At 45.5% G+C, this 23,934-nt stretch overlaps 1 protein-coding gene across 4 annotated transcripts in view; it reads right to left on the minus strand.

Annotated features, from left to right (window-relative positions):
* The window catches only part of GALNT10 (polypeptide N-acetylgalactosaminyltransferase 10), a 230,559-nt gene that overhangs the window by 37,640 nt on the left and 168,985 nt on the right, over window positions 1-23,934 (minus strand). For all 4 annotated transcript variants that reach the window (XM_017875711.1, XM_017875712.1, XM_017875709.1 and 1 more), the window contains exons 5-6: window positions 7,129-7,314; window positions 2,986-3,169 (exon numbers count right to left, since the gene is read on the minus strand). In XM_017875711.1, the coding sequence (XP_017731200.1) occupies window positions 2,986-3,169; window positions 7,129-7,314 (370 nt within the window). The remainder of the gene's footprint in view (window positions 1-2,985; window positions 3,170-7,128; window positions 7,315-23,934) is intronic.

Genomic DNA, 23,934 nt, shown 5'->3' on the forward strand with positions numbered 1-23,934 from the left:
TAATCCCCAGGTGTCATGGGAGGTACCTGGTGGGAGGTAATTGAATCACGGGGGCAGTTACCCTCATGCTGCTGTTCTCATGATAGTGAGTGAGTTCTCATGAGATCTGATGGTTTTATAAGGGGCTTTTTCCTCTTTGCTCAGCACTTCTCTCTCCTGCTGCCTTGTGAAGATGTGTTTGCTTTCCCCTCTGCCATGACTGTAAGTTTCTTGAGGCCTCCCCAGCCATGTGGAACTGCAAGTCAGTTGAACTTCTTTTCTTTATAAATTACCCAGTCTCAGGCAGTTCTTTGTAGGAGTGTGAGAATGGATTAACACAGCTAGACTAGTTCTAAAAGTACCCAGTACTATAAAGAAATAAGGTATTGACTCCCCTTTGTCTTCTGGAGATTGGGGGGGTCCTGGTTTTTTTTTGGCTGGAGCCACAAAGTCCCTGGAAAGGCTGACAGTGTTTCTGACTTGGTGCTTCATGGGAGACTGAAATCGAGGCTTTGCATATGAAAATCAGCCTGGGTCAAAGCAGGGGCAGGGGCCGAGGAGCTACGCGGAATAGGCAGGATATCAGCCGTAAGGCATTTGGGATGCTTGAGGCTTTGCCTCCAGAGAGAGGCTTCTCTGCCCAGCCTGTTCTGGTTTCTGCTGTGTTTGGCAATACTAGTAACAATTCTGAGGGTCCAGTGTGTGCTACTCATTTTACTGACACCATCTCTAGCTCTCACAAAGCTCTATTATTAGTCTCCTTCTCGGATGGAGATATTGGAAAATCAAAAATGTTAAATAATTTGCTCATAGTGAGTGGATAAGCTATGACAACTGTCCTTAAGTGCCTTTCAATGAGTCTGCTTATTGCAAAGGTTCAAACAATAAAGGAGGTTCCAATTACCCCCTTGGTTGCCCTGAAAAGTCCATTTTCTGGAGCAATCTATTCTACCTCAGCTTCCGCAGTCATGTCAACTCAGACAAGTTTTGTTTCCTCTCTGAACCACAAGGCCTCCATCAGTCAAATGAGGGTAATTCTACCAACACCTGAGGATCCTACATTATTGTGAGGATCATGCACAATAATGTCAGTAGAAATTGCTTTGCCAACACAGGCCAGATGTTAGTTACTCCTGGTGTTGGTATTATTCTACAAGGACTTAGGTCAACTGAGGATTGATTCTGAGGTATACGGAAGGTGGAGCAGACTGCATAACGTGATCGTGGCTAAATCATATCTTTGGGCCAGGAAGGGATCTAATAGTAGTGATCCACTGTGTTTAAGATAAAAGAGGCCAAGAGAAGACCACAAATGTTTGACCTGCTGCTGGAGACGTGGAATCCACTCTTGCTCTCCACTCTTGGCTCAGGCTGGTCCATTGTCCTGGCCACCTTTCATTTCCTCAAAGAAGCCCAGCTCTTCCTATCTCTGAGCCTGCTCTGAGGCCCATAGTGTTAGGGGTTCCTCTCAGGAGCCCTGGGTATGTATGTACCATGCCCACGAAGATGGCTGAGCTTCCAACAGCCCTGCTTCTCAGGCGGGGAGGGTAAGGCACAGAGAAGTATGGTTCACTGGGGAACAAACTGTGGTGAGAAGTGTGACTCCCCATTTATGGCAGTGTCTGAATCTCCAGAACCTGTGAATATGTACCTTTTATGGCGAAAGAGACTTCACAGATGTGATTAAGGTTAAGTACCTTGAGGTGGGGAGGTTATCTTGGCAAACCTGATGGAATCACATATCATTAATGTAATCACAGGGCTTGTAAGTGAAAGAAGGAGGAAGGAAAGTCAGAGTCAGAAGGAGATGTGATGAAGGAAGCAGAGGTGTGAAGGAAAGTGGGGAGAAGGAAACAGAGATCTGAAGATGCTATACTTCTGGCTTTAAAGTTGGAGGCAGGGGCTATGAGCCAAGGAATGTAAGCATCCTCTAGAAGCCAGGAAAGGTAGAGAAATGGAATCTTCCCAAAGCATCCAGAGGGAATGCAGCCCTGCCGACGCTATGATTTTAGCCCAGTAAGACTCATTTCAGGCTTCTGACCTTCAGAGTTTTAATCATAAATTTGTGTTGTTTTAAGCTTCTAAGTTTATAGTAATTTATCACAGCAACCATAGGAAACTAATATAGCAGGAGAGCTTGGGCTTTGGCTTTGTATCCAGAGATCTTTTCCACAACTGTTGCAGGAGAGCTGGAACAGCTCACAGGACAGCTGCAGGGACGGTGAGCCTACTATTGGGGAGAAGCCCTTTCCAGAGCTTGGAGCACCAGAGAGGGGCTGGCTCTATTTCTGTCTTAGCCACTCACAGAGCTCCTCCTTCTGGAGCCTTAGTTCCTCATCTGCAAGGGGTTGACTTCTTCATTGGTAGGTTCCTTCCAGCCTTCACATTCTTGGATGCTATGAGTCCAGCCCATCACCCTCCCCCAGTCCGCAAACTTCTGCTGTGGGACAAACTGTTATTTTCCTAACACTTCCAAGTGGGTATAGCAGTATGATGGGAAAATTGGCCCCAGAAGCAGGCAGACAGACCTGCATTTGTACCTAGTGACCTGGGCAAATTACTTAGGCTCTTGGAGCATTGGTGTCCCCATTTGGAAAACATGGATAATAATTTTCACCATATATAGTTGTAGGGGGTTGAATTGGATCAGAGTGTAATGTGCTTAGTACTGGGCTGGGCACCTGGTGACGATGATGGTTATAATTGCATGCCAGGCTTGAGGAAGAGAGCATGAGAGACCACTCACCCCTGCTGGCAATGCTGGCAAACTGTGCAGAAGTGGGCAAAGTGGAGACCAGCCTGGTGGGCCATGAGCTGAGGTTGTTGTTACAAGCTGGGAGGGATGATGCTTCTGGCTGGGGATATCTGACACTTGGTACTAAGTGGGGCTGGGAAGCTGGACCCTCTGCATTGGGCTTTTAAGGGAGATGGTGACCCTGAGTTGTGTGCGTGCTGGGAGCAGTCATTGGGTAGCCACTGGGAGCAGCCAGGGTTGTTCATACTTACTCAAATGGGTCGCTGGGGTCAGCTTTCTGCAGTTCTGGAGGGATTGGGATCCGCTTGTAGTACATCTCCCAGTCAAAGGCTCCCCGCATGGCATCCCCTGCCTGTGTCTCGTACCGAAAGTCATCATGATCAATCACGTCAATCATTGGGCACACAATGGTCTTGCGGTTCCGAGCAATGCGGTCTGAAGAAACCAAGAGATGCCTATCAGATGAAGCAGGATGGGGGAGCAGCTAAGTGCACCATCCTGTTCTGCAGCTTACTTGTATTTTTAACATCTCTGAACCCTCAGTTTGACAATCCATGCAGGGGATGGGAGAGTGCAAGCTTTAAGCAAGAGGGACCAGGGTTCTCATCTCAGTCCTTTTACTATCAATAGGGCCCTGAGTCAGCTGCACAAATAATATCTCTAAACCCCAGTGTTCTCCTCTGTGCAATGGGTTAAGAAGAGGCTCTGCCTCATAGATTACGAGGACTGAACACAGTATGTTTGAAAATGCTTAGCATGCATGCCTTATTAGCCTAATGATCAGTACCACTATGGAAAAAGATAGGTTTCCTTCTGGGAAGGCCCTGTTCTAGTCCTGCGAGGCTCCGCATTCCAAGTCCTGAGCTTGACTTACGGCCCAAAGCAGTAGGCACCCCAGCACTTTCCTTCATAGCAGACTATGTGCCCCCAACAGCTCACTGACACCCTACGCTGTAATCAGTGAGCAAATGGCCCTCCTTGCAAGAATTCAGCCCAACTTTTTCAATCATTGGAATTATGGATGGGGGAATGAACTGCCCCAGGAAGTTTGAGTCCTCAAGACTGGAGGTATGTAAGCAGGGCCTGGTGGACCATCACCCTGCAGGGATGCCAGAGGCTGGGTGATTCCAAAGGCAAATGGAGGTCTTGACCTAGATGGCTTCATGGTCCCTGGGAGAAGCTGATTCTAGAAAATCGAGTCTCTGTCCAACCTACCAACATAATTCCAGCTTTGGTTTGCTTTGCCCTTCTTCTTTGTGCCAAGAAACCCTGACCACAGCTAGGGGGTAACAGTGAGCTACCGGGTCCCCAATCTGCTGTAGGGGACAAGTGGGCTGTGCTCAGTGCCTGGCTGCTTTGGACCAGAAGTCAAATTCGAGGCTTGGAAATGGGAGCCTGGTAGGGCCAGGGCAGTCAGCAGCTGCCTGGGGCCCAAGCTTCCTTCATCAAGTGATAGCACATTTTTCTTCCAGGGGAGAAAACAGCATTTTTGCTTTTTTCTAAACTGCAAGGCATGATCCATAGGTGGGGTCATGAAATTGATTGTGCGTGCGTTTGCAATGAACCAAAAAACAATACTAAATATCAGGCTGCATTTCAGGTGACAAGGGATACTGTGACAGGTGTTCAGGAACATGTTTCTGTCATACTGCATGAGTGTGTATATCTGTGTACTGGATTGAGATGCCCAAGGTATTTCTTACTGGGGCACATGGTTTAAAGGGTTTGAGAAATACTGTTTTTGGCAGTGTACCCCCACATGTGGATCAGGGGCCATCAGTGCCAGACGCACCTGGGGGTGTGTTTAAAAAACTCATGTGCCCGCCCCCGACCCAGGCCCATTGAATCAGAATCTCTGGAGGTTGACTTGGATTTGCCTTGTGGACAGATTCCCCAGGGATTCTTAATGAAGCTTAAGAATCTCCTCCAGGGAAAGATCTAGAGTAGGGCCTCCCATCTAATCGTTCATGGCCGTTCAGCGGACTTCAAGTCCAAGAAGGGCTGGGGCTGAGGACACAGTGACCTGCTGGCTGCTGGCTGATTGTGGGAGGCATGAGGTCAAGGTAGCTTCGGAAGGCAGTGTTCTAAGGCACTGTGCCCACCTGGGGACAGAATGCCCAGGCTCAAATCCTGGTTTTCTCACCTCTTAGCAGTATAACCTTGGATAAGACTATCTGATGTCTTGGAGCCTCTGTTTCCTTGCTGACAAAGGGGAGGAAGACAGCACCTATCTCATGGGGCCTCTGTGAGGTCCAAGTGGGATGACGGAACCACAGCGCTCAGTGCAGCCTCTGGCACATAGTCAGCACTCAGCAACACTCTCTGTGACCAGGATTACTGAGGGCAGCTCAGAAGCGGGAGAGGAAGGCTGAGCATCTCCCTCACTCTGTGCCTCTCGGTTTTCTCGTTTGCAAAAAGTGGATAATAATGCCTGGTCTGCCTGCCTTACCAGGCAATGGTCAAATTCAAATGTCAATGTGGCTGAGAAAGTGAAGGGGTTCTGAGAGCCACGATGATGATGATGATGATGATGATGATGATGAAGGAAATGATGAGCAACAGTGGCTTTCCATAGGGGGAATGAATCCTTATCAGGCTCAAAAACGTGTGTTCTCCAAAGGAGGCAGAGTGAGCTGTGAACGGAGGTGTTAATGGTTTCACAGACAAAAGCCATGATGCGCTCTGTCAGCTGCTGATATTAGCAGGGACAGACTTTTAAATCTATACCACTGGTTCACATTTCTATTGGAAGAAGCAAAAAACAAAACAACAACAACAAAAAACCAACACGGGGATGTTTCTTCCACGTATGTCTGCAGATTATGAAAATTGCCCTCATACATTTCCATAGAAACAGAGTTAAGGGCTATTTAGACTACAAGCTCAGCTTCGAGCCCCACCACTTCATTCTCTTTATGAGTCACTGAATGACCCTACAAATGAGTTGTTCCTTCAGGACTATAAATTAGGCAATTTATGGTAAGGCTTTTTTCTTTTTCTTTTTTTTCTTTCAGTAATAAGAGGCAAATGCAGAATATCTCTTGGTTTAATTAAATAAACAGTTTATCAGAAATTCTGGGTTATATCCTTTCCCCAGCCCAGTGAGATCCTAGACCCTTGGGGTCGGAAGCACAGAATCGAATGAGAAAGTTTCTTGCTGATCTGTGTTACAGATTTACGGGATTATCTTTCTGTGTGTTTGTGTGGGTTCTGTTTTCTGTCCTCTCCCTTGAATGATGGCATACCCTAACCAGTGCTTCTCAAAGTATGGTCCCTAGACCAGCAGCACTGGCATCACTGGGAGCTGGGTAGCATGCAACTTGTGAGGCTCCACCCCGGGCCTCCTGGATCAGAAATTGTGGATAGGGGCCAGCATCTGTGTTTTCATAGTCTTTTAAGTGATTCTGATGCACGCTCAAGTTTGCCCTAAACTTCAGTCCTCTTTGCTCCCTAAGCTTTCTATAGTGGAGAGCTTACCCATCCTTTCTTAAGGAGTTCATTTTTCTCTCCAGATGACAACTCTTCCCCAGTCTGCCTCCAGCCCTGGCTGTGTCCCTCACCTGACTCCCAGTCTCAACGGGACAGTTCCTCTTCCGTGTCTGCCTGTCACAACCAGCACACTGCCCTCGTCAAAACTGAACTCCTCAAGATTCAGGCCTGATTCAGGCATGTTTCACCCAGCCTCCAGTCTTCCCATCTCCTTTCTGTCTGTAGGCTGTGGTGGTGGGCTCCTGGATCATGCTGCCCTCTCTACAGCCCTTCCCTGATATCTGCCAGGAACTCTTGTCTAAGAGGAAGTGAATACCGGGAGGCAATGTACAACTGCGAAGGAGAATAGACTTTCGAGCCCGACAGATGGTGACTTTGACACTTATGGCCCAAGGGGACAAGAGAGTCATTCAACATCTCAGAACCTTAGTTTACTACATAAGGGGTATACTTATGAACTGCATGGTTTTGTGAGAATTAGAGATAATGCTTATAACTGCCTGGCTCACAGTGGCAGCAGTCTATGGTAACTCTTCTAAGTTGACATGATGATGATCCCCCCAGTTTGGCTATTAACAGCAAACAGCATGGGCTTGCTTTGCAATGAAATGAAATGATCTGAGGAAAGCAGTCATGTTACTAGATGCTGATATGCTGTGTGACTTTGGGTAAGTCAGTTCCCCTCTCTGAGTCTTAACTTCTCTGTGAAATGAAGGGACAGGACTGGTTGGATTTTAACTTTGAGCACTCCTGAGCTTCTGAATCCCTCATGGCACCTGGCATTGTGCTGGGGGCATCTCGAGCAGGCAGGGGAAGTCTCATGGATGGCTCTCTGCTGCAGGAGGGGGCCACTGGCACAGGCTCATTGCAGTTTGCCTCCCTCCAAGTGGGAAGGGCTCCCTTACCGAGCAAGGGGGGAAGCCAGTTGACATTGGCCTCACAGTGTGAATCCAAGAACGTGATGACATCCCCAGTTGCCACTGAGGCCCCCAGCATTCGGGTCCTTATCAGCCCTTCCCGTTTCTTGGTTCGAAGAATTCTCACGCTGGGGAAAAGAGCCATGTAGTCTTCAAGGGGCTTCTTCAGGTGCTCTATGAGACAGAAGAGGACAGACGGGTGAGAACAGTTGCTTAGTAGTCATCCTTATGACTGCTGCCTTACATGCGAACTGCACTTCACAGTCTAGAAACATCTTTCCTGTACACTGCCTCACTAGACCTTTCAGACAGGGCGAAGAAGGGCAGGGCTCATCACCTGTGTACTACAGATGGAGAAATTAAGGCTTAAAGAGGTCCAGAGATGGTGCCACGACCTGGAACCCTTCTGTCCAAGGGTGTGAGCATTTGTGGTTTATGCCTGACTGGGAACCATTTCCCCATCTTCTGGTCACAATATTTTTTATTTTTCTTTGGGACACTGCCCCTTCCCTTCTCAGTCCATTAGACTTTGGTAGGGCTGATTCCATTCCACAGGTCCAACACGTGGTATAGGCCTGACCAGTCAGGGCATTCCATTCCCTTGGCCACAGTGTTTGTCTCAGGAATGGCCATGTGACCTTAGTTGGTCCAAATAATGGGTCCTGAGAATGTTTTGTAGGATTATTGAAAAATGAGGTCCTTTCCTTTTGCTAGTTGGTTGGCCCTAAGTTTGGAGCCACTGGTAACATCTTTGGTGAAATGAGGTGATGAGAGGTGGTAAGCGAATATGCTGAGACTGAAGCCAACCTGTAAAAATAGGAGTCAAGACATGGAGAGAGAGAAAGACATTGTCCTGATGACATTTCAGTTCCCTAGACCCACGTGCCTGAAGCAGACAGACTCCTAGATGCTCTTATTACACAAGACAGCAAATTCCTCTCCTTGCTTATCCTAATGTGGGTTGGATTTCTGCCCCAAGCCTGGATAAATTGTTTTAAATAAATATCAGACAGTCTATTTCTCCTAAAAGTCTCAGCCTCAACATTGGTGTCTCTCGATTTTAATCAGGCTTGGTGTCCTTTATGAAGACTCTAGGACGGCTGCAAAAGAAACCTCCAGCATACATCATACTTACTGATGAAATGTAGAATGCTTTCCTCCTCTGATCAGGAGAAAAGCTGTATGCTTTCACAACATCTATTCAATATTGTACTAGAATTCCCAGCCAGTGTAATTGGTAAGAAAAAGAAAAGGCATAAGGATTAGACATACAGCCAGTGAATTCCTGGGTTTGCTGTGGAAACATGATGGTCTCCTTCTTCTAGCTGTGTTTTCCCAGTCACTGACAAACATATACTACCATCTAGATTTTTGCCACATTCATCTACTTTACTACAATTTACTTAATTGTTTTAAAATCAACTAACTTTTACACAATTAAAGTTTTATTAAATCTATATTTTAAAAAGAAACTTTAAACAAACATAGATGAAAAATTGGTATCATTTCTAATAAAGCCGCTAATAAGTTAAAATCTCCAAGAAATAAAATTTGTTGTAAGGTTTTAGATTTCTACCAGATACTCCTGCCTCTCTACAACTGTGAGCTTAAGGTCTGCCCTCTCTTTGTCAAGCAGGGAGCTATGGAAAACCCACCAAGGCTCCTCATTTCAGGTGATCAGAAGAATGAAAGAGAATTGAAAAGAGAAGGCTTTCCCTCCACATGATCCAGTGTTACTTTTAATGCAAAGTCTCTGAACCACCTGTAATCATTTTAGGTGTGACTTAAAATCACTTTTGGGCCAGGCACTGTGCCTACAATCCCAGCACTTCAGGAGGCTGAGGTGGGGGGATCGCCTGAACCGGGAATATTGAGGCTGCAGGGAGCCATGATCGAGCCACTGCACTCCAGCCTGGATGACAGAGCAAGAACCTGTCTCAATGAATGAATGAATGAATGAAAGAAAAAAATGACTTTTGCGTTGGTACACTTAGTTAAGCACTGCTTCCATCACTGTGATTTTTGTCACCAGGAACTTCATTGAGATGAAGTGTGTTTCGTGTTATGTTGTCTGGCATCTTGTAGGCAGGAGAAATTAGAATACAGAGAAAAGATTATCTACATACATACAACCAGAAGCTAGAAGGCTAAAAAATGCTCCAGGTCTCTTCTTGCTTGTGCACAAAGATTAATATGGCTTCCCTCACCCTTTCCCACTTCTCTTTGGAACAGTGACTCTGTAGAAAGCAGAAATCAATTTGCCCTAATTGAGGGACTAAATCTTTCCAAAAGAGACTTTCTTGGGCAACAAGACAAGATAGCAAGAGGCATGATCACACTCCAAATACGCTGCTGTTCGGGCAGGAACACTATGTTTGAAAAAAGAAAAAAATCCATAGTCATTGTCTGTGACCACCGCTTCTTCCTGGCTGGGTTCAACTGATAGGTCATTACAGCGAGAATGAGATAATCTCCTGTACCACACACCACTACTCCCATCAGAGGGAGAAATATCACCCTGGCCGGCTCTAATCATTGAGGCCCCCACTTGGGCAGAGCCCTATCGCTAAATCACCCCGAACGCAGATGGCCACAGTCATTACAGAGTGACCAATTAAGGCCTTCTGACAGCTTGTGGTAAAGTCAGAGCAATTATTTAGGGGCAATTATGCTCCTTATTAAACAGTGCATTTACACAAAATCAGGGCCGTTGCCCTATTTTACCACACTATCTTCCTGGATGAGGACATTTCATAAAGTCATACAGTTTTAGAGCTGGGAGGGACTTTAAATGAAGATGATGATGATTATGATGACAATTATAGGGAACAATTACAGAGCCCCTGCTCGCATGCAAAACTCCTTCTTTCACCTACATTACCTCTGATACCCACACCACCACCACAAACTGGGTACTATAGAAGGAGATGCCGAGACTCAGAGTGGAGGACATGAGTCGCTCAAGGAACACAGTTTATAAATGATGATGCCAAGGTCTAAGACTCACCCTGCTTGATTGTAAAAGAGCAGGCTCTTCCTACTGCACCAAACCTCATGTCTGCCTCACTTTAGTTCGTCCCTTCATTCTACCCCGAGAAGAGCAGGGAGAGTCAGAGAAGTTAAATATCTTACCTAGAATCAAACAGTGGGTCCTTGACACAGCAGGATTATAACCCAGTTCAGAGCTTTTTCCAGCCTCAAATTTACCCCAGCTTCATAAGTCCTAAGGCAGGGCTGACAACCTGTGTTCACCAAAGTGCCCACACTGATGGGTTTGGGACACCTAAAGCTCTGTTAAGAAAGATTCTGAGGCTGTATCCTGGCTCAGTATGAAAGTGTCAGGACTGAGAAGAGATGCCTCAGCGTCTGACACAGCATCCCTAATGCCACATACTCATCATCCCTATTCTAGGGGCTGCCCTGATTGTAAACAGCACAGAATTGTTTTTGTCCTTATTACCCCTAATTTAATAATGATTCAGAGCCATCAATAGACACTGAGGCTGATTCTGAAGGTGGGAGCGCCCATCATTGTAAGGCATTACGCAGGTGTTAGACAAGCACTTGTCAGAGAGCTGACAGATGGTTTCTGCGGCACATGCATCTGGTGCCCCACCCATATCCCCTCTCAGCATTTAGTCTCATGCCTGCCTGCCCACCACCTGCCGGCATCTGCCATTCTTCCCCAGTGGCTGCATAGGTCCATGTGTCAGACCTCGGCCAAAAACCCCCCGAGCTCCCTCACCCCTCAGGTGGGATGACACTGAACACATGCTCCACGCTGGCTCCCAGAATTCCCAGGGGACCATGCTTAGCCACCCACAGTGCTGCCTGTCACAGGCACTCTTCCTGGGGGCCCCTCTTTCTGTTCTCACTTACCTACTTTCTTGCTGATATTTCCTGGCATCTCCTCCCAAATAAACTATTTGCACTGTCCCAGGATCTGCTTCAGAAAACCCAAACTCAGATTCCAAGGAGCAGGCATGACGTAGAAGATCTCCAAAGCTGAACGCGTGATTCCATGAAACTCACAGTGATAACTTCAGCACAGCAACATGCAGTTCTTTGGTGCCCACTTTCTCCAAACAATGGCTAACATGTTTTTAGTACTCACTCAAACCACAGCCCCAGAAGCTTTACACCGGTTTAATCCTTTAATATTCACAAAAACTCTATGAAGCTAGTCACTAATTAGTACCCTCATTTTGCTGATGAGGAAACTGAGGGCACAGAGAGGTTAAGTAACTTTTCCAAGCTCCACACGGTAAGTGGTAGGTATTGGATTAAAACCCAGGCAATCTGGCTCCAGAGTGTAGTTTTCTTTGTTAAACTTTAAACATCAAGAATCACTGCAGATATAGTTTTAAAAGTAGAATAGAATGATGAACCTCCCATGTACCCATCCTTTAGCTTTATGTCTCTTGTTTCATCTCTGTCTCTGCCTGTGGGATGATTTGGAAGCGAATGGAGTCTGTACTTGTAACTACCAAGCTGTAAGAGGAGACGAGCCCAGGGGATTAATGGAGAAGGATGTAACAACCTCAACTTGTATAACTCTTGCTCCTCTCCCAAGAACACTCCCAATAAGTTATCTCAGTGTTGGGCAGGTAGTAACTTCTCAGGAAATACTTGATTATCCCACTGGACTCCTCAGAGCCAATGTAAGGAGGATGGGGCAGGCAGGTAACATCACTTCTGATATCACTGGAGAGAAAACTGAGACCTAGGGAAGGGAAAGCCTTGCCCCAACTCTCTCAGCTGGTGAGGTCTGAGTGAGGCCAGAACTCAGGGCTCACGCTTCCCACAGTCCTCTCTCTACATGCTGTCCTGAGTGTGTGCACATGTGTACACACACACACACACACATACACACACTGTGGTGTGTCTGGGGCCTGTGGCTCTCTTGGTTCCTGTCTTAAAGTGGAGCCTCTCCCTCCTGTCTGGTCTGAAGGGTTCTTAGGACTCTGATGATGGTTCTACCGGGTTGATCGTGGCACAAGGAGGAGTTGTTGTGGCTTGAATCATATCCCCCAAAAGACATACTGAAGTCCTAACCCCTGGCGGTTGTGAATGTGGCTTTATTTGGAAACAGGGTCTTTGCAGATGTAGTTATGTTAAGATGAGGTCATACTGGATTAGGGTGGGCACTCATCCAATGGCTGGTGTATTTTTAAGAAAAGAGAAATCCGGACCCAGACACACAGAGAGGATACTGCGTGATGATGGAGGCAGAGACTGGAGTAGTGAGTCTACGAGCCAAGCAATGCCAAGGCTTGCCAGCAATACCAGAAGCTGGGAACAGGCATGAAATCCTCTTGAGGCCTTCAGAGACAGCAGGACACTTTGATTTTGGACGTGTAGGCTCCAGAACTGTGAGAGAATGAAATTCTGTTTTAAGCCACGCAGTTTTTGGTTCTCTGTTACAGCAGCCCTAGGAAACTAAGATAGGAACGGTTAAGATTCTCACGCACTGGCACTGTGACAGTGACAAGGCAGAAATACAGCCTGCTGGTGGCCTCTACTGAGCCTGGTCTGGAGCACCGCACTCCATGGCCTATGCACCGGCCAGGGCTCGCCCCTCTGTAGTCTAGACTGTTTGTAGCCATTCGAGCAGTCTTTAAAAGGAGCAGTACGTTGCATCTTGTTACTCTTCCACTCTCCTGTTTAAATTTAAACCCTTCAACGGCTTCGCCTGGCTCTTGGAAGAAGGGTCATACGGCAAGGCGTGCACAGTCAGTCTCTGTTCCCTCTCCAGCCTCGTCCTGCTCCCTCCCTCAACGATGCTCCCTCCCTTACTATCTTATTTCTGGTTTTCAAAGGCCTCATGATGTCTCCTTCAGCCTCAGGGTCTCTGCCCATGCTGGTCCTTCTGCCTGGATTGGTTGACATCCCAAGGCCTTCACATAATTCCTCCCAGTTAACTCTGTCTCATCCTTCAGATCCCAGTGCAAACTTCAACTCCTTACAAAGCCTTTCTTGATGTACTCAAACCTCAGCAGGTTCCTACGTCAGCCCCTTGCAAAGGCCTGGAACTCATCCTTCAAGGCACTCAGCTCAGATCACCCTGCATATTTGCGGAATTCCTCACTGTCTCTTTCACTCAACCCTAAGCTTATGAGGGCAACTTCTGTGAATGGTCCTCTCACCAGGGTGCCCCTCGTGCCTAGCACCCAAGCCAGAGGTGTCTGTGAACCTTCATCTCATCTGAATTTCACAACCCTTTGAGGGAAGCAGGTCCCAGTTCCACACCTTCACTTCAAGACAAGGTCCAGAAAACACTTCTCGTCCAAGGCTACACAGCTAACAAGTTATGTGCTGAAGACAGGATTCAGATATAGTTTCGTTTGTTCAGGAATCTTCACTACTCTGTGTAATCAGATCAATTCCCAAGTGGAATATTTCAGAGTTTCAATCTCTGATGCCACTGAGTCTTGCAGAAACACCACTGAGGAGCACCAAAAGTAAAGGAGCTCTACTGTTCCATGCTCTGGCAGGACGCAGAGCATCGGGAAGAGCACCCCATGGAGTGGCCCAAGAGGGAAGAAGAGGAGGAGCAGCAGAAGGGAAGCAGGGAGGGGCCACCAACCAGATGAGTCAGCAGCATCACCAGAGTCAGTTCTCTGGTCCCTGGGGTGCTGCTAACCACGCAGAGTCTTGAACTGGCTCTGGGACTTGTAGGTGTTCCGGGTCTTGTCAAGTCTTCGTTCTGCTTGGCTTCTGCTCTTAAAGCACCATAGTTCATCTGTTTCCTGGGATAGATTTATTCACTTGTAAATCTTGGTGTATCACAAGGTACCGGCAATCCATTTGGAGAGAGAGGAGAGTACATGTTAGAAGTGGCATCATCCCTTATCCTGTTTTGATACTCTGGTGTTTCCAACCAAAGGAAATGTTAAGATGAGGTGGGCCCTCACCTTTATCATCATTGTCTTGATTTCTGTCAGGTGCTTACCATGGCCTAGGTCCTGTGCTGTCTGTCATTTCATTCTTCTTTTTTTTTTTTTTTTTTTGAGATGAGGTCTCGTTCTGTCGCCCAGGCTGGAGTGCAGTGGTGCCATTTCAGCTCACTGCAGCAGTGCCATCTTAGCTCACTGCAGCCTCCACTTCCTGGGTTCAAGTGATTTTCCTACCTTAGCCTCCCGAGTAGCTGGGATTACAGACCTGTACCACCATGCCCGGCTAATTTTTGTATTTTTCGTAGAGATGGGGTTTCGACATGTTGGCCAGGGTGGTCTCGAACTTCTGATCTCAAGTGATTCACCCATTTCGGCCTCCCAAAGTGCTGGGATTACAGGCATGAGCCACCGTGCCTGGCCTCATTTCATTCTTGTGACAAATCTCCTAGTAACAACTCTCTTGTGACAACTTTCTTAGACAAAGAGAAACTGAGTCTCAGAAAAGTTCTATGTGAATCTGTTTTCAGACAGCTGGTAGGTGACAGCCAGGAATCAGAGCAGGTGTTTCTGATTACAAAGCTGTTATTATTAACCATGCAACTATACCACCTCTCAATGCCTTCAGTCTGTCTATTCTGCCTGGCAAATACCAGTTTCCAACCCTAATCCTCTAGGATGTCCAAGGCTTTCCCTTGCTTGAAAAACTTACAGACAGGTAAATACAAACAGCAGGAAAATTAAAAAGACAGGTTGAGAAGGAAAGCTATGCTTATACCAGTATGGGTTTTGGCAGGTGAAATGCACAAGCATTTAAGCATCATTTACTGTTTGGAAAAGGGAAACAGATCAGCCCTTCAGGAAAGACATACTTTTTCTGGCTCAGAGCCCCAGGAGGAATTTTAGAGAGTGGCAGAGCTGAAAGGAAGCTCAGAGTTCAGCTAGAAGACCTTTGTTTTCCTTTGACATGAGTCTGCTCATAAGACAATTTCAGGCGTAATGGACACTTTCAATGAGCAGCTTGGAAAGCTGGCCATTTCTTTTCTTTCCCTTCCCTTCCTCCTCTTCTTTTTGATAACAGCTTTACTGAGATATAATTCACATATTATGCAATTCACCCATTTAAAGCATACAATTCAATATCAACCAGCCATTTCTTGCCCCACTGAAAGCAGAGAGCCAACTGAACCTCAGCGAGAGCATCTCTGCTGAGGAGAATTCAGTCCAGTTTAATCAGGAAAGCATTTACTGAGCTCCTGCTGTGCCAGGAGCTATGCTGGGTACATTCCTTTCTGGTGATCTCACACAGTGGTTTTCAAAGTGTGGTTCCAGACCAGATGCATCAGCATTGTTTGGGAATTTAGTAGAAATGCCCATTCTTAGGCCGCACCTTAAACCTACAGAAGCAGATGGGTGGGGCCCACTGAGCCGGATTTTAACAAGCCCTCCCCGTGATTCTTAGGCATGCTAAAGGTTTGAGGATCACTGGTGTGACATAATGCCGAAGGTGAGTTCAGAAAAACCAACCTAGGCCATCTTGATCATATTAGGAACTCTAAGTGATCAAAATCAGAATCCCATGTTTCCTGCTAGAACAATGGAAAACTGAAGTTTCTTTTTTTTTTTTTTTGAGATGGAGTCTCTCTCTGTCGCCCAGGCTGGAGTGCAGTGGCGCGATCTCGGCTCACTGCAAAGCTCTGCCTCCTGGGTTCACACCATTCTCCCGCCTCAGCCTCCCGAGTAGCTGGGACTACAGGCGCCCGCCATCACGCCCGGCTAGTTTTGTTTTTGTATTTTTAGTACAGATGGGGTTTCACCGTGTTAGCCAGGATCTCCTGATCTCGTGATCTGCCCGCCTCAGCCTCCCAAAGTGCTGGGATTACAGGTGTGAGCCACCGCACCCGGCCAAACCTGACGTTCTTTAAGGAATACAAGAGTATTTTGCCCCCTAACCCAGCAAACCTGTGAGTGGGAGGGTGCTGGCTTGGGTGCCCTCACATCCCTCCTCCTGTCTCTGAGCACAGCCCTCAGATTCACACTGGTCCCCACCTAGCCTGGCTGCTTTGTTTCCATCCTCTCACCTTCAAGTGAGAAAAGGTCTGACAAATGAACACATCTCCCAATAGCGCTCACAGCAAAGGTTGTCAAACCTCAGCCCTAAGAACCCCCAAGGAAGCTGGTTTCCACACAGATGCTGAGGCAGTCTCACAGATTCTGATTCTATATTTCTGGGAACAGTGGCTTTCAAACCTTTGACTGTGACTCATAGAAAGAAATACATTTTACATCATGACCTGAAACAAAAGCATACAAAAGTATACACACACATATAACTGAAATACAAGGTGTGATTCACTGGGATACATTTATTTTTTCTATTCTATCCTCTTGTATTATATTTTTATTAAAATCCTAGACATGATGACCCTGTAAACTGATTTTATGACCTTCCAATGGGTCTACTCCTACCATCTGAAAAACCCTGGCCTAGGGCACAGCCTGGAACCTATAATGTTAAAAGGTGGCCCACCTGATCCTGAGACAGGTGATCCTCCGCCACGGCCCCTGACCAAGGCTAGTGCTCTGCACGACATACCATGGTTACTATTGCTATTGTTATTGGCCTTCTGAGAATGGACAAAAATGCGCCCAGGGTTTTATACACAGGACTATCATTGCATTGCTTACCTTAATAGATCATTCCAGAATTATTTTCTGTTGACTTGAGATCTCTGAAGTACCAATAGGTGGAGGAAGCGGTTATTCCCAAATAGCCAATTTCCTTCTCCCAAAGACTCCAGAGGGCCTATTTTAGGTGTCTTTCCTACCACCATAAGAGCTGCCAGGAAAAGGTGTGTATTGGAACTTTTGGTATCTACGGGCCTATTGTCTCAGCAGCTGGAAAACATCAAGGACACAGCACATCCGAGGGAATTGGACCTAACCCCCTTAGTCAAAGACCAGCATAGCTCCAACATCTGGCTGACTCACTCACCCTCTAATTCAGGGGTTTTCTTTTCTTTTCTTTTTAAAAATTTTATTTTACCTTGTAGCTCTAGCTTAAAGGAAAATTCAGGGGTTTTCAACCCTCTCCAACTCAATGCCCCTTTATGAAACAGCTGTTTTGTATGGCACCCTTTAATATTTTAAAATAAAATTAACAAGTAGTATAACCTGCCTAACACCCATTTCCAAAAATTCTAATAATGTCCCAATTGTGATGTAAAGGAGAAATAATAAAATAACACGTGTTTCAACATAAATGCTTAGGCTGACTACAAGAAGACACAGAAGAAGCCAAATGCTCGTACTTGTAAGTGCCATATATTGGACTGCACATTACTTCACCTAACAGACAGGGCTAGCAACTCAAGTACCCTAAGCAGCATTGCTGTTGATGACATGGTTGTCTAAAACAGCAAACAACTGCTGGTGGAGTTTCAACCAAAACGAGTACCATCTGCTCTTGATATACGTGCCTTCCTGGACAAGTCAGTGCAGTGGCAAGCCTGGGAGGAGACAGCAAAGAGATGGAGACAATTCCTTTCACTGGAGTTCAGTTTGGAAAGAATAGTGTATTGCCTGTAAGTGGTTTTGGGTGGTAGCTGACAACAAGTGAAGAGGAGTTTGAGTGGAATGCTAATGGGCATGCTCCATTAACAAAATAAATTTCTCAGGGGAAAATTTAGGAACAAGGAGAGAGGAACCAGTAAGGCTGAGTGTGGTGCGGAAGGAAGGGTGAGAGGGCAGACAGTCCCCAGTGGTGTGGTCTCGGTAGGGGACTTTGGAGAGCAGGAATGTCTAGTGAGATTGTGAGTGGGTTGCTATGGAGTATGTGAGGTAACTGCCTCTTCCATCGAGTGCTCAGTTAAGTTTAAAGTCCTCCTTGATGATGGTTTGGTGCACGTAGGTTCTTTCAGGGGACTCTAGATTACCACCCAAGATTAAACAGCTCATGTTGGCTTCTCTGGAATTCAAGTCTAAGTCAGTCTCTTTTCACCATCCCTTAACAATTGAGGCCTCCTGGACTGATGGCTTAGATTAACATGTTAAGTTTATTTCTCTGACCTTTTTCTGAAAATGAATGGTTGGAATGACCTGCAACCTAAAGAAAGATTGTACACCTTCCCCAAACATTTGCTGTGAAACCACAGGCCCGCCCGTTCTTAGGTGTCATGCTACAAATTAGCCTACTCCTCAGGGTGCAGGTATTTGGCCTGAACAAGCCTTTGGTGATTTTAAGAATGAATTATTCTCCTTCTTCAAGCAATCACATCCACCAGCCAGCTCCCAGAAATAGAAAGCACTTCATCACACAAATTAACTCCTCTCTCCTATTTTGCAGAAGATGAGTAATCTATTAAAAAAGAGATGCTATTATCTAAACAGGCAGCTCTGTCTGCACTTTTAATTTCAACTAAATGCCCTGCTCCCTTTTTGGCAGTGGGCAGGACCGTAAATCTGTTTAATAATCAGACGACGAATAAAAACACTCCAGAAACCACCCCTATCAAGTTAATTACAGTCTCCTCTGTTTTCTGAAAGTGACTCCCCACCAATCAGCTACAAATGAGAAGAGAAGACCAGGCCCTTTGGACTTAGCCCACTTTACTTTTTCACCCAGTTGGAGCCCATCCAGGGGAGCAGATTCATGGGCAATTCCAGTTGTGGGCTTCTGGTAGCTGCTCTTAAATTATGTCAGGTTGTCAGGTGTCGGAGAGCAACATGTGTTTCATTTAGGATGCCGGCTTCCATGACTATCGTTTAAGGTGTTATTAAAAAAGAAAAAAAAAATCCTTCCACTTCAGCAACAGTGTCGGCCTGTCAGTTTCATATTTGTTAAAGGGCAAAAGTGTTCTCCTGAGGGAAATTTTCCTGCTCAGTGCACAGGAAGAGAAAGCTGAACATATGTCGGAACTTTCCTTACCACCTCCTTCAACCATCACCGCCCCCTCCCCATGCAAAAAACCCCAACCCAACTAACACCAAATATTTTGAAACCTCCCATTCAGGGCCTCTTCCCTCTGCTTCTGCATTGGGATCTTCTGCCACTTACAGAAATGTCCACACCAGAGACTAATCTGATGTGCACAGGTCTTCTGGCATCTCATCCCTCACCTCTCATCTCATTCACACTACCGGTGCTACAGCACAGGTCTACTGATGTCATGTGGTGACATTTCAGGCTTCTCAGGATGGCCAGAACCAACCCTTCCAGAATCATCTCTCATCTCACCCCTGCCCCTGGTGCATTCTCTGCAGACACTGCTCGACTAATTTCCTTGCTTTCACTCTTGCAAATCTGTCAGCTCAGAGCATCCTTCTCTGCTTCTCTGTCTCAAGGAATCCTATTCTATTCTTCCCCCAAGGCTCAGCACAAAGTGCTCCTGAAGCATCACCTGCATGTTCTGATTTGGGACTTGTGTCTATCTGCTTGGCACAAGCTACTTGAGGGCAGGACTCAGAGTGATCGATTTTCCTCACAGCATCTGGCATACTGTAGGCACACAGATGTTCGATCATAACTTAACATATTTTGCTTGTCATTTGCTGCTTTTATTTTATAAAATCTATATATACAGTGTGCTTCCAAAGACTCAACATGTCACCCTGGGGAAGATATAAAGCATGTTTGGGAGGCCCTGTCACTCAGGTACACTTGTGAGTCTCCAAACATAGGAGGTAGCATCAGGAAGCAAATGCTATCATCTGGGCAGGATATTTATCAATAAAAGGACCACTCATCAATAAAGTTCCCACTCAAACCTCTCTCCCCACTTAACAACATCTCTGTCCATCACATGAAAGTGTGTTTGTGGATGGTTGTGTTTCAGGTGTGCCCACCCTGTTAATATCATATATGCAGCAAATGCAAAGGCCCTGAGGTAGACTGGGCAGGACCTAAAGCAGTCACTGATTTTGTCATTGTTGTTAGATGTTTGGAGCCATTTTTTTTGCAGCTAAATGCTGGCACAAAATCCTTTCAGGATACGCCTTGAAGATGCAGACATCCTGCAGGGAAAGAAGCACCACAATTGATACAGGTGGTCTCCATTTTTGGACATAAAATATTCTGGATATTTCATCTTTTTCTTTCTAAAATGGAAAGTCTTGACTATTTTTTGTGATTCTAAATATGACACATTTTCGAAAAAAATGTTTTAACCATCATGGCAGAATGTAACATCTGAGTGACAAGCTGTGCTAGTCACACCCACCAGAGATGGCCACTCTTAAGTTTGCTCTATTTCTCACCCAATTTCCCAATCTTTTTATGCTTCTTTATTTCTTCTGAAACCTATTTTTTCCAGTTGACAATATGCCAAAATCATCTTTCTATATGAGTACATGTAGATCTAGCATGTCCTTTTTCTTTTCACTATCTCACTTTATCCTCAAATTAACTGAAGCCAGGGAGGTAGCCCCACTTTGACTGATACAAAGACTGAGGTTGGGAGAGAGTTCTTCTGCCCAAGTGGACAACTGGTAGGTTAGAATACTGGGCTCTGTGATTCAATAGCTTATGCCCTCGCCCTGACACCATACTCTCTGCCTCCAGAAGACAAGACTAGAACCAGAAGATACACTTTGCGGAGAGCTAGAGTTCCGCTCCATGTAAGGAAAAAGCCTTCCGATAAGAAGAGCTGTCTCACAAAAGAATGGGATAGCTCATAAGACAGTGAGTTGTCCATCACTGGAAGAATTCAATCAGAGGTGAAACTTACTATGCAAACCATACAAAAGACTCAAATATTGGAGAAATAGTTGAACTGTGTAGCCTCGAAGACCCCCCTCCAGCACTGGAATTGTGTCATTTCACAGTTCCAAGATGCTATGCCTCTCTGCAATTGGTTCTAAGAACAGTGAAAATCCAGCTAAGGACTTAGTCCTTTAATCCAATAGCTCCTTCTGAGATGCATTAGTAATTAGCAGAGAGAGACTGTGGTTTTCTTTTCACAAGCTCTAGACTATTTTATCTACCCATGTAATTTTCTCCCTACCCTAGCTGTGAGCAACTTTTACTTTTGAATGTTTAATTTGTCAAAGGCCCGAAAGCACACTGAATGCTGCCTTCGAGAGAACTCCACAATGTGGGTGTATGTGAGGCAATGTGGGCTGAGAGGTCTATGCATTCTGAACCCAGACCAGAGATGGACAGAAAGACTGTTCAGTCCTCTGGTTATGTATGAGCTGCTCGATGCCCAGGTATTCCGATTTGTTAGCACAGGCTCAAACACAAACATGAACAAACACACGCATACATCCCAATGTCCATTGTTGGAGTGAGGGGGACACTTTTCACTTCCTGCTGGGGTGCCCAGTTTGAACAGAAGGTGTTTCTTATATTTGGGGTACCATAAGCTCAAAAGCAAACAAGGAGCACTGGTCTGAGTACGCTGTGGCAAAAGACTCTCAGCCCTGGACAGGCATCTTGTTCCCATTCCAGGACCCAGATGGCTGTCTGGGTGGAGCCATAGATGACCCACATCACCCAGAAGCCAGGTGGTGTGATGTGAGTCTTGCCAGCAATGCCGCATGGCTCCTCAGTACCTATTCCATTTGAGTCTGTCACAGCGCCTGACCTTCCACCACTGGTTACCCGATTCTTGTGGGTCACCACTGCCCTCCTCTGGGGGGCATTAAGACATTATACAAGTCATATTAATACGTGTTCATGTTAGAAATTTTTGAAAATCATAAATTAAATACTACCAATTAACCCACTGTCTAGATGGCCTCTTTTAATACCTTATGGTCTGTTGAGGCTTTCACGTTCCTTTAGCAGAAAATCCTTATGGACCAAAAGGTCATCCTTCTGTATTCTTCATTGCACAGTTCAGTACAAAACAACATTTAACTGAGCCTCCAGTATTTTTCAGGGATGATATGAGCCGATCAGAAACCAAGTAACCAAGCTCGGGTCCCAGGAAGACATTTCTGCAGGAGAACATGAACAGCTGACACCTAGTGAGAGTGTACTCTGTACCAGGCATGTGCTAAGCATCTTTCATGTATTATCTCCCTTAGTGCCCTCGATGATTTTACAAGGTGGGACTGTGATCCCCATTTTAGAAAAGAGAAAATTGAGGTTTGGAGAGTTGGAGGATCTTATCATTGCTGGTAGGTGGCAGAGCAGGGACTGAATCCAGGTCGGGTTGACTCCAGAGCCTGTGCTCCTAACTACTGTGCTTTCCTTTAATAGTGGAAGCATTTGCAAAGATCAGCAGCAGCTCTCTAGGAAAGGATTAACTCTGCAGAGGAGGACCAAAGGCAGAGGAGGTCTCCTAAGCAGAGTTTCAGTGAAACTCACCAGGTGGACATTCTAGACAGGAAAAAACAACCCATGCAAAGACACAGAGTTTTAAAACATCTGAGTACACAGGGAACTAGAGTTCCATATATTCCCTCTAATGATAAATCTTTTAAATAAACAATGATGAAGTAATTCGTAATTCCTTTCAATTGAAAGGGTGCATTTCTTAAGTATCAAATATAGGCTTTGCTGAGAAACAAAAATTTAGCTTATAAAGGATTATAACACAAATCTCCAGCTGGGAGGGGAAGATGTTAAGTCTCTAAAACCTTCTGGGAAATAAATTCTTGGATCAATCACTTTCTTTTCTTCAAGATAGTATTGTTTTTTAATTAAATGAGAAATACATAAACATATTCTCCTTGTGAAAAGAAATAAAACCTTATAAATACAAGAGAGGGTGAAGTTTCTTTTGACCACGATCTGGATTGGCTCCCCTGTCTCATAGGTAACCACTGTTGGGACTTCAGAGTATATCCTTCTCTGTCTTTTTCTACACGTTTACACACATATACTTCACACTGAAAAGGTATGGTATTGGTTGTATTCTGTGCTGTATTACATAAGTGGTTCTGCAACTCGCTTTTTTTCACTTTATAATACGCCTTAGAGCTCTGCTTATGTCATGTGGATCCAGTGTGTGTGTGTGTGTTTTCAGATGGAGTTTTGCTCTTGTCACCCAGGCTGGAATACAGTGGCGCAATCTTGGCTCACCGCAACCTCCACCTCCCGGGTTCAAGTGATTCTCCTGCCTCAGCCTCCCGAGTAGTTGGGATTACAGGCACGTGCCACCATACCTGGCAAATTTTTGTATTTTTAGTAGAGATGGGGTTTCACCATGTTGGCCAGGCTGGTCTCGAACTCCTGACCTCAGGTGATCTACCCACCTCAGCCTCCCAAAGTGCTGGGATTACAGGTGTGAGCCACCGCACCTAGCCCAGTGCATTGTTTTTAATAGCTTCATCATATTCCATATTAGAGATGAGGCATTGCTTATTTCCCTTAGCCTACTGATGAATACTGAGGTTGCTTCTAATTTGGTACTATTACAAACAGTGCTGCAGTGAGCATCCTTACATATGCTCATGGTGTAAATAGTGAAGAATTCTCCAGGATACACACTGAGAAGTAGGATTCCTGGATTATAGAATATGCACGTTAAAATTTTTTTGATACTTCCAAATTGCCCTCTGAAGTGGCTTTCCCAATTTTAGTCCCACCACCAAGCAGTTCCTATTTAGAATGGTGACAAGAATCTTGGGAGGGAAGAGGGGGTTGAGTGAGAAGTGAAGCTGTATTTTAAATGGCATACTTGATATCATAAAATACTTAGAAAAATAACTACTGTTTTCATAATACAAACTAGACAGGGCTCCAGCTTTACTTTTAGAGCTGGTCAAAATCTTGGCTTGGGGTGATACACAAAAGGATGGCCCCTCTCAAAGAGGAAGCCATACCCTGTCCCCCCAAGAACCTCTGGTAGGGTGATGGGGAAAGGATATAGGATTTACAAGTTTTTAAAAAGGAAGTGTTTTTTCTTTTCTCTCTCTCTTTTTTTTTTTTTTTTCAAAAAAAAAAAAAAAAGCC

Source organism: Rhinopithecus bieti, unplaced genomic scaffold, assembly GCF_001698545.2.
Source record: "Rhinopithecus bieti isolate Rb0 unplaced genomic scaffold, ASM169854v2 scaffold_7673, whole genome shotgun sequence".
Lineage (NCBI taxonomy): Eukaryota > Metazoa > Chordata > Mammalia > Primates > Cercopithecidae > Rhinopithecus > Rhinopithecus bieti.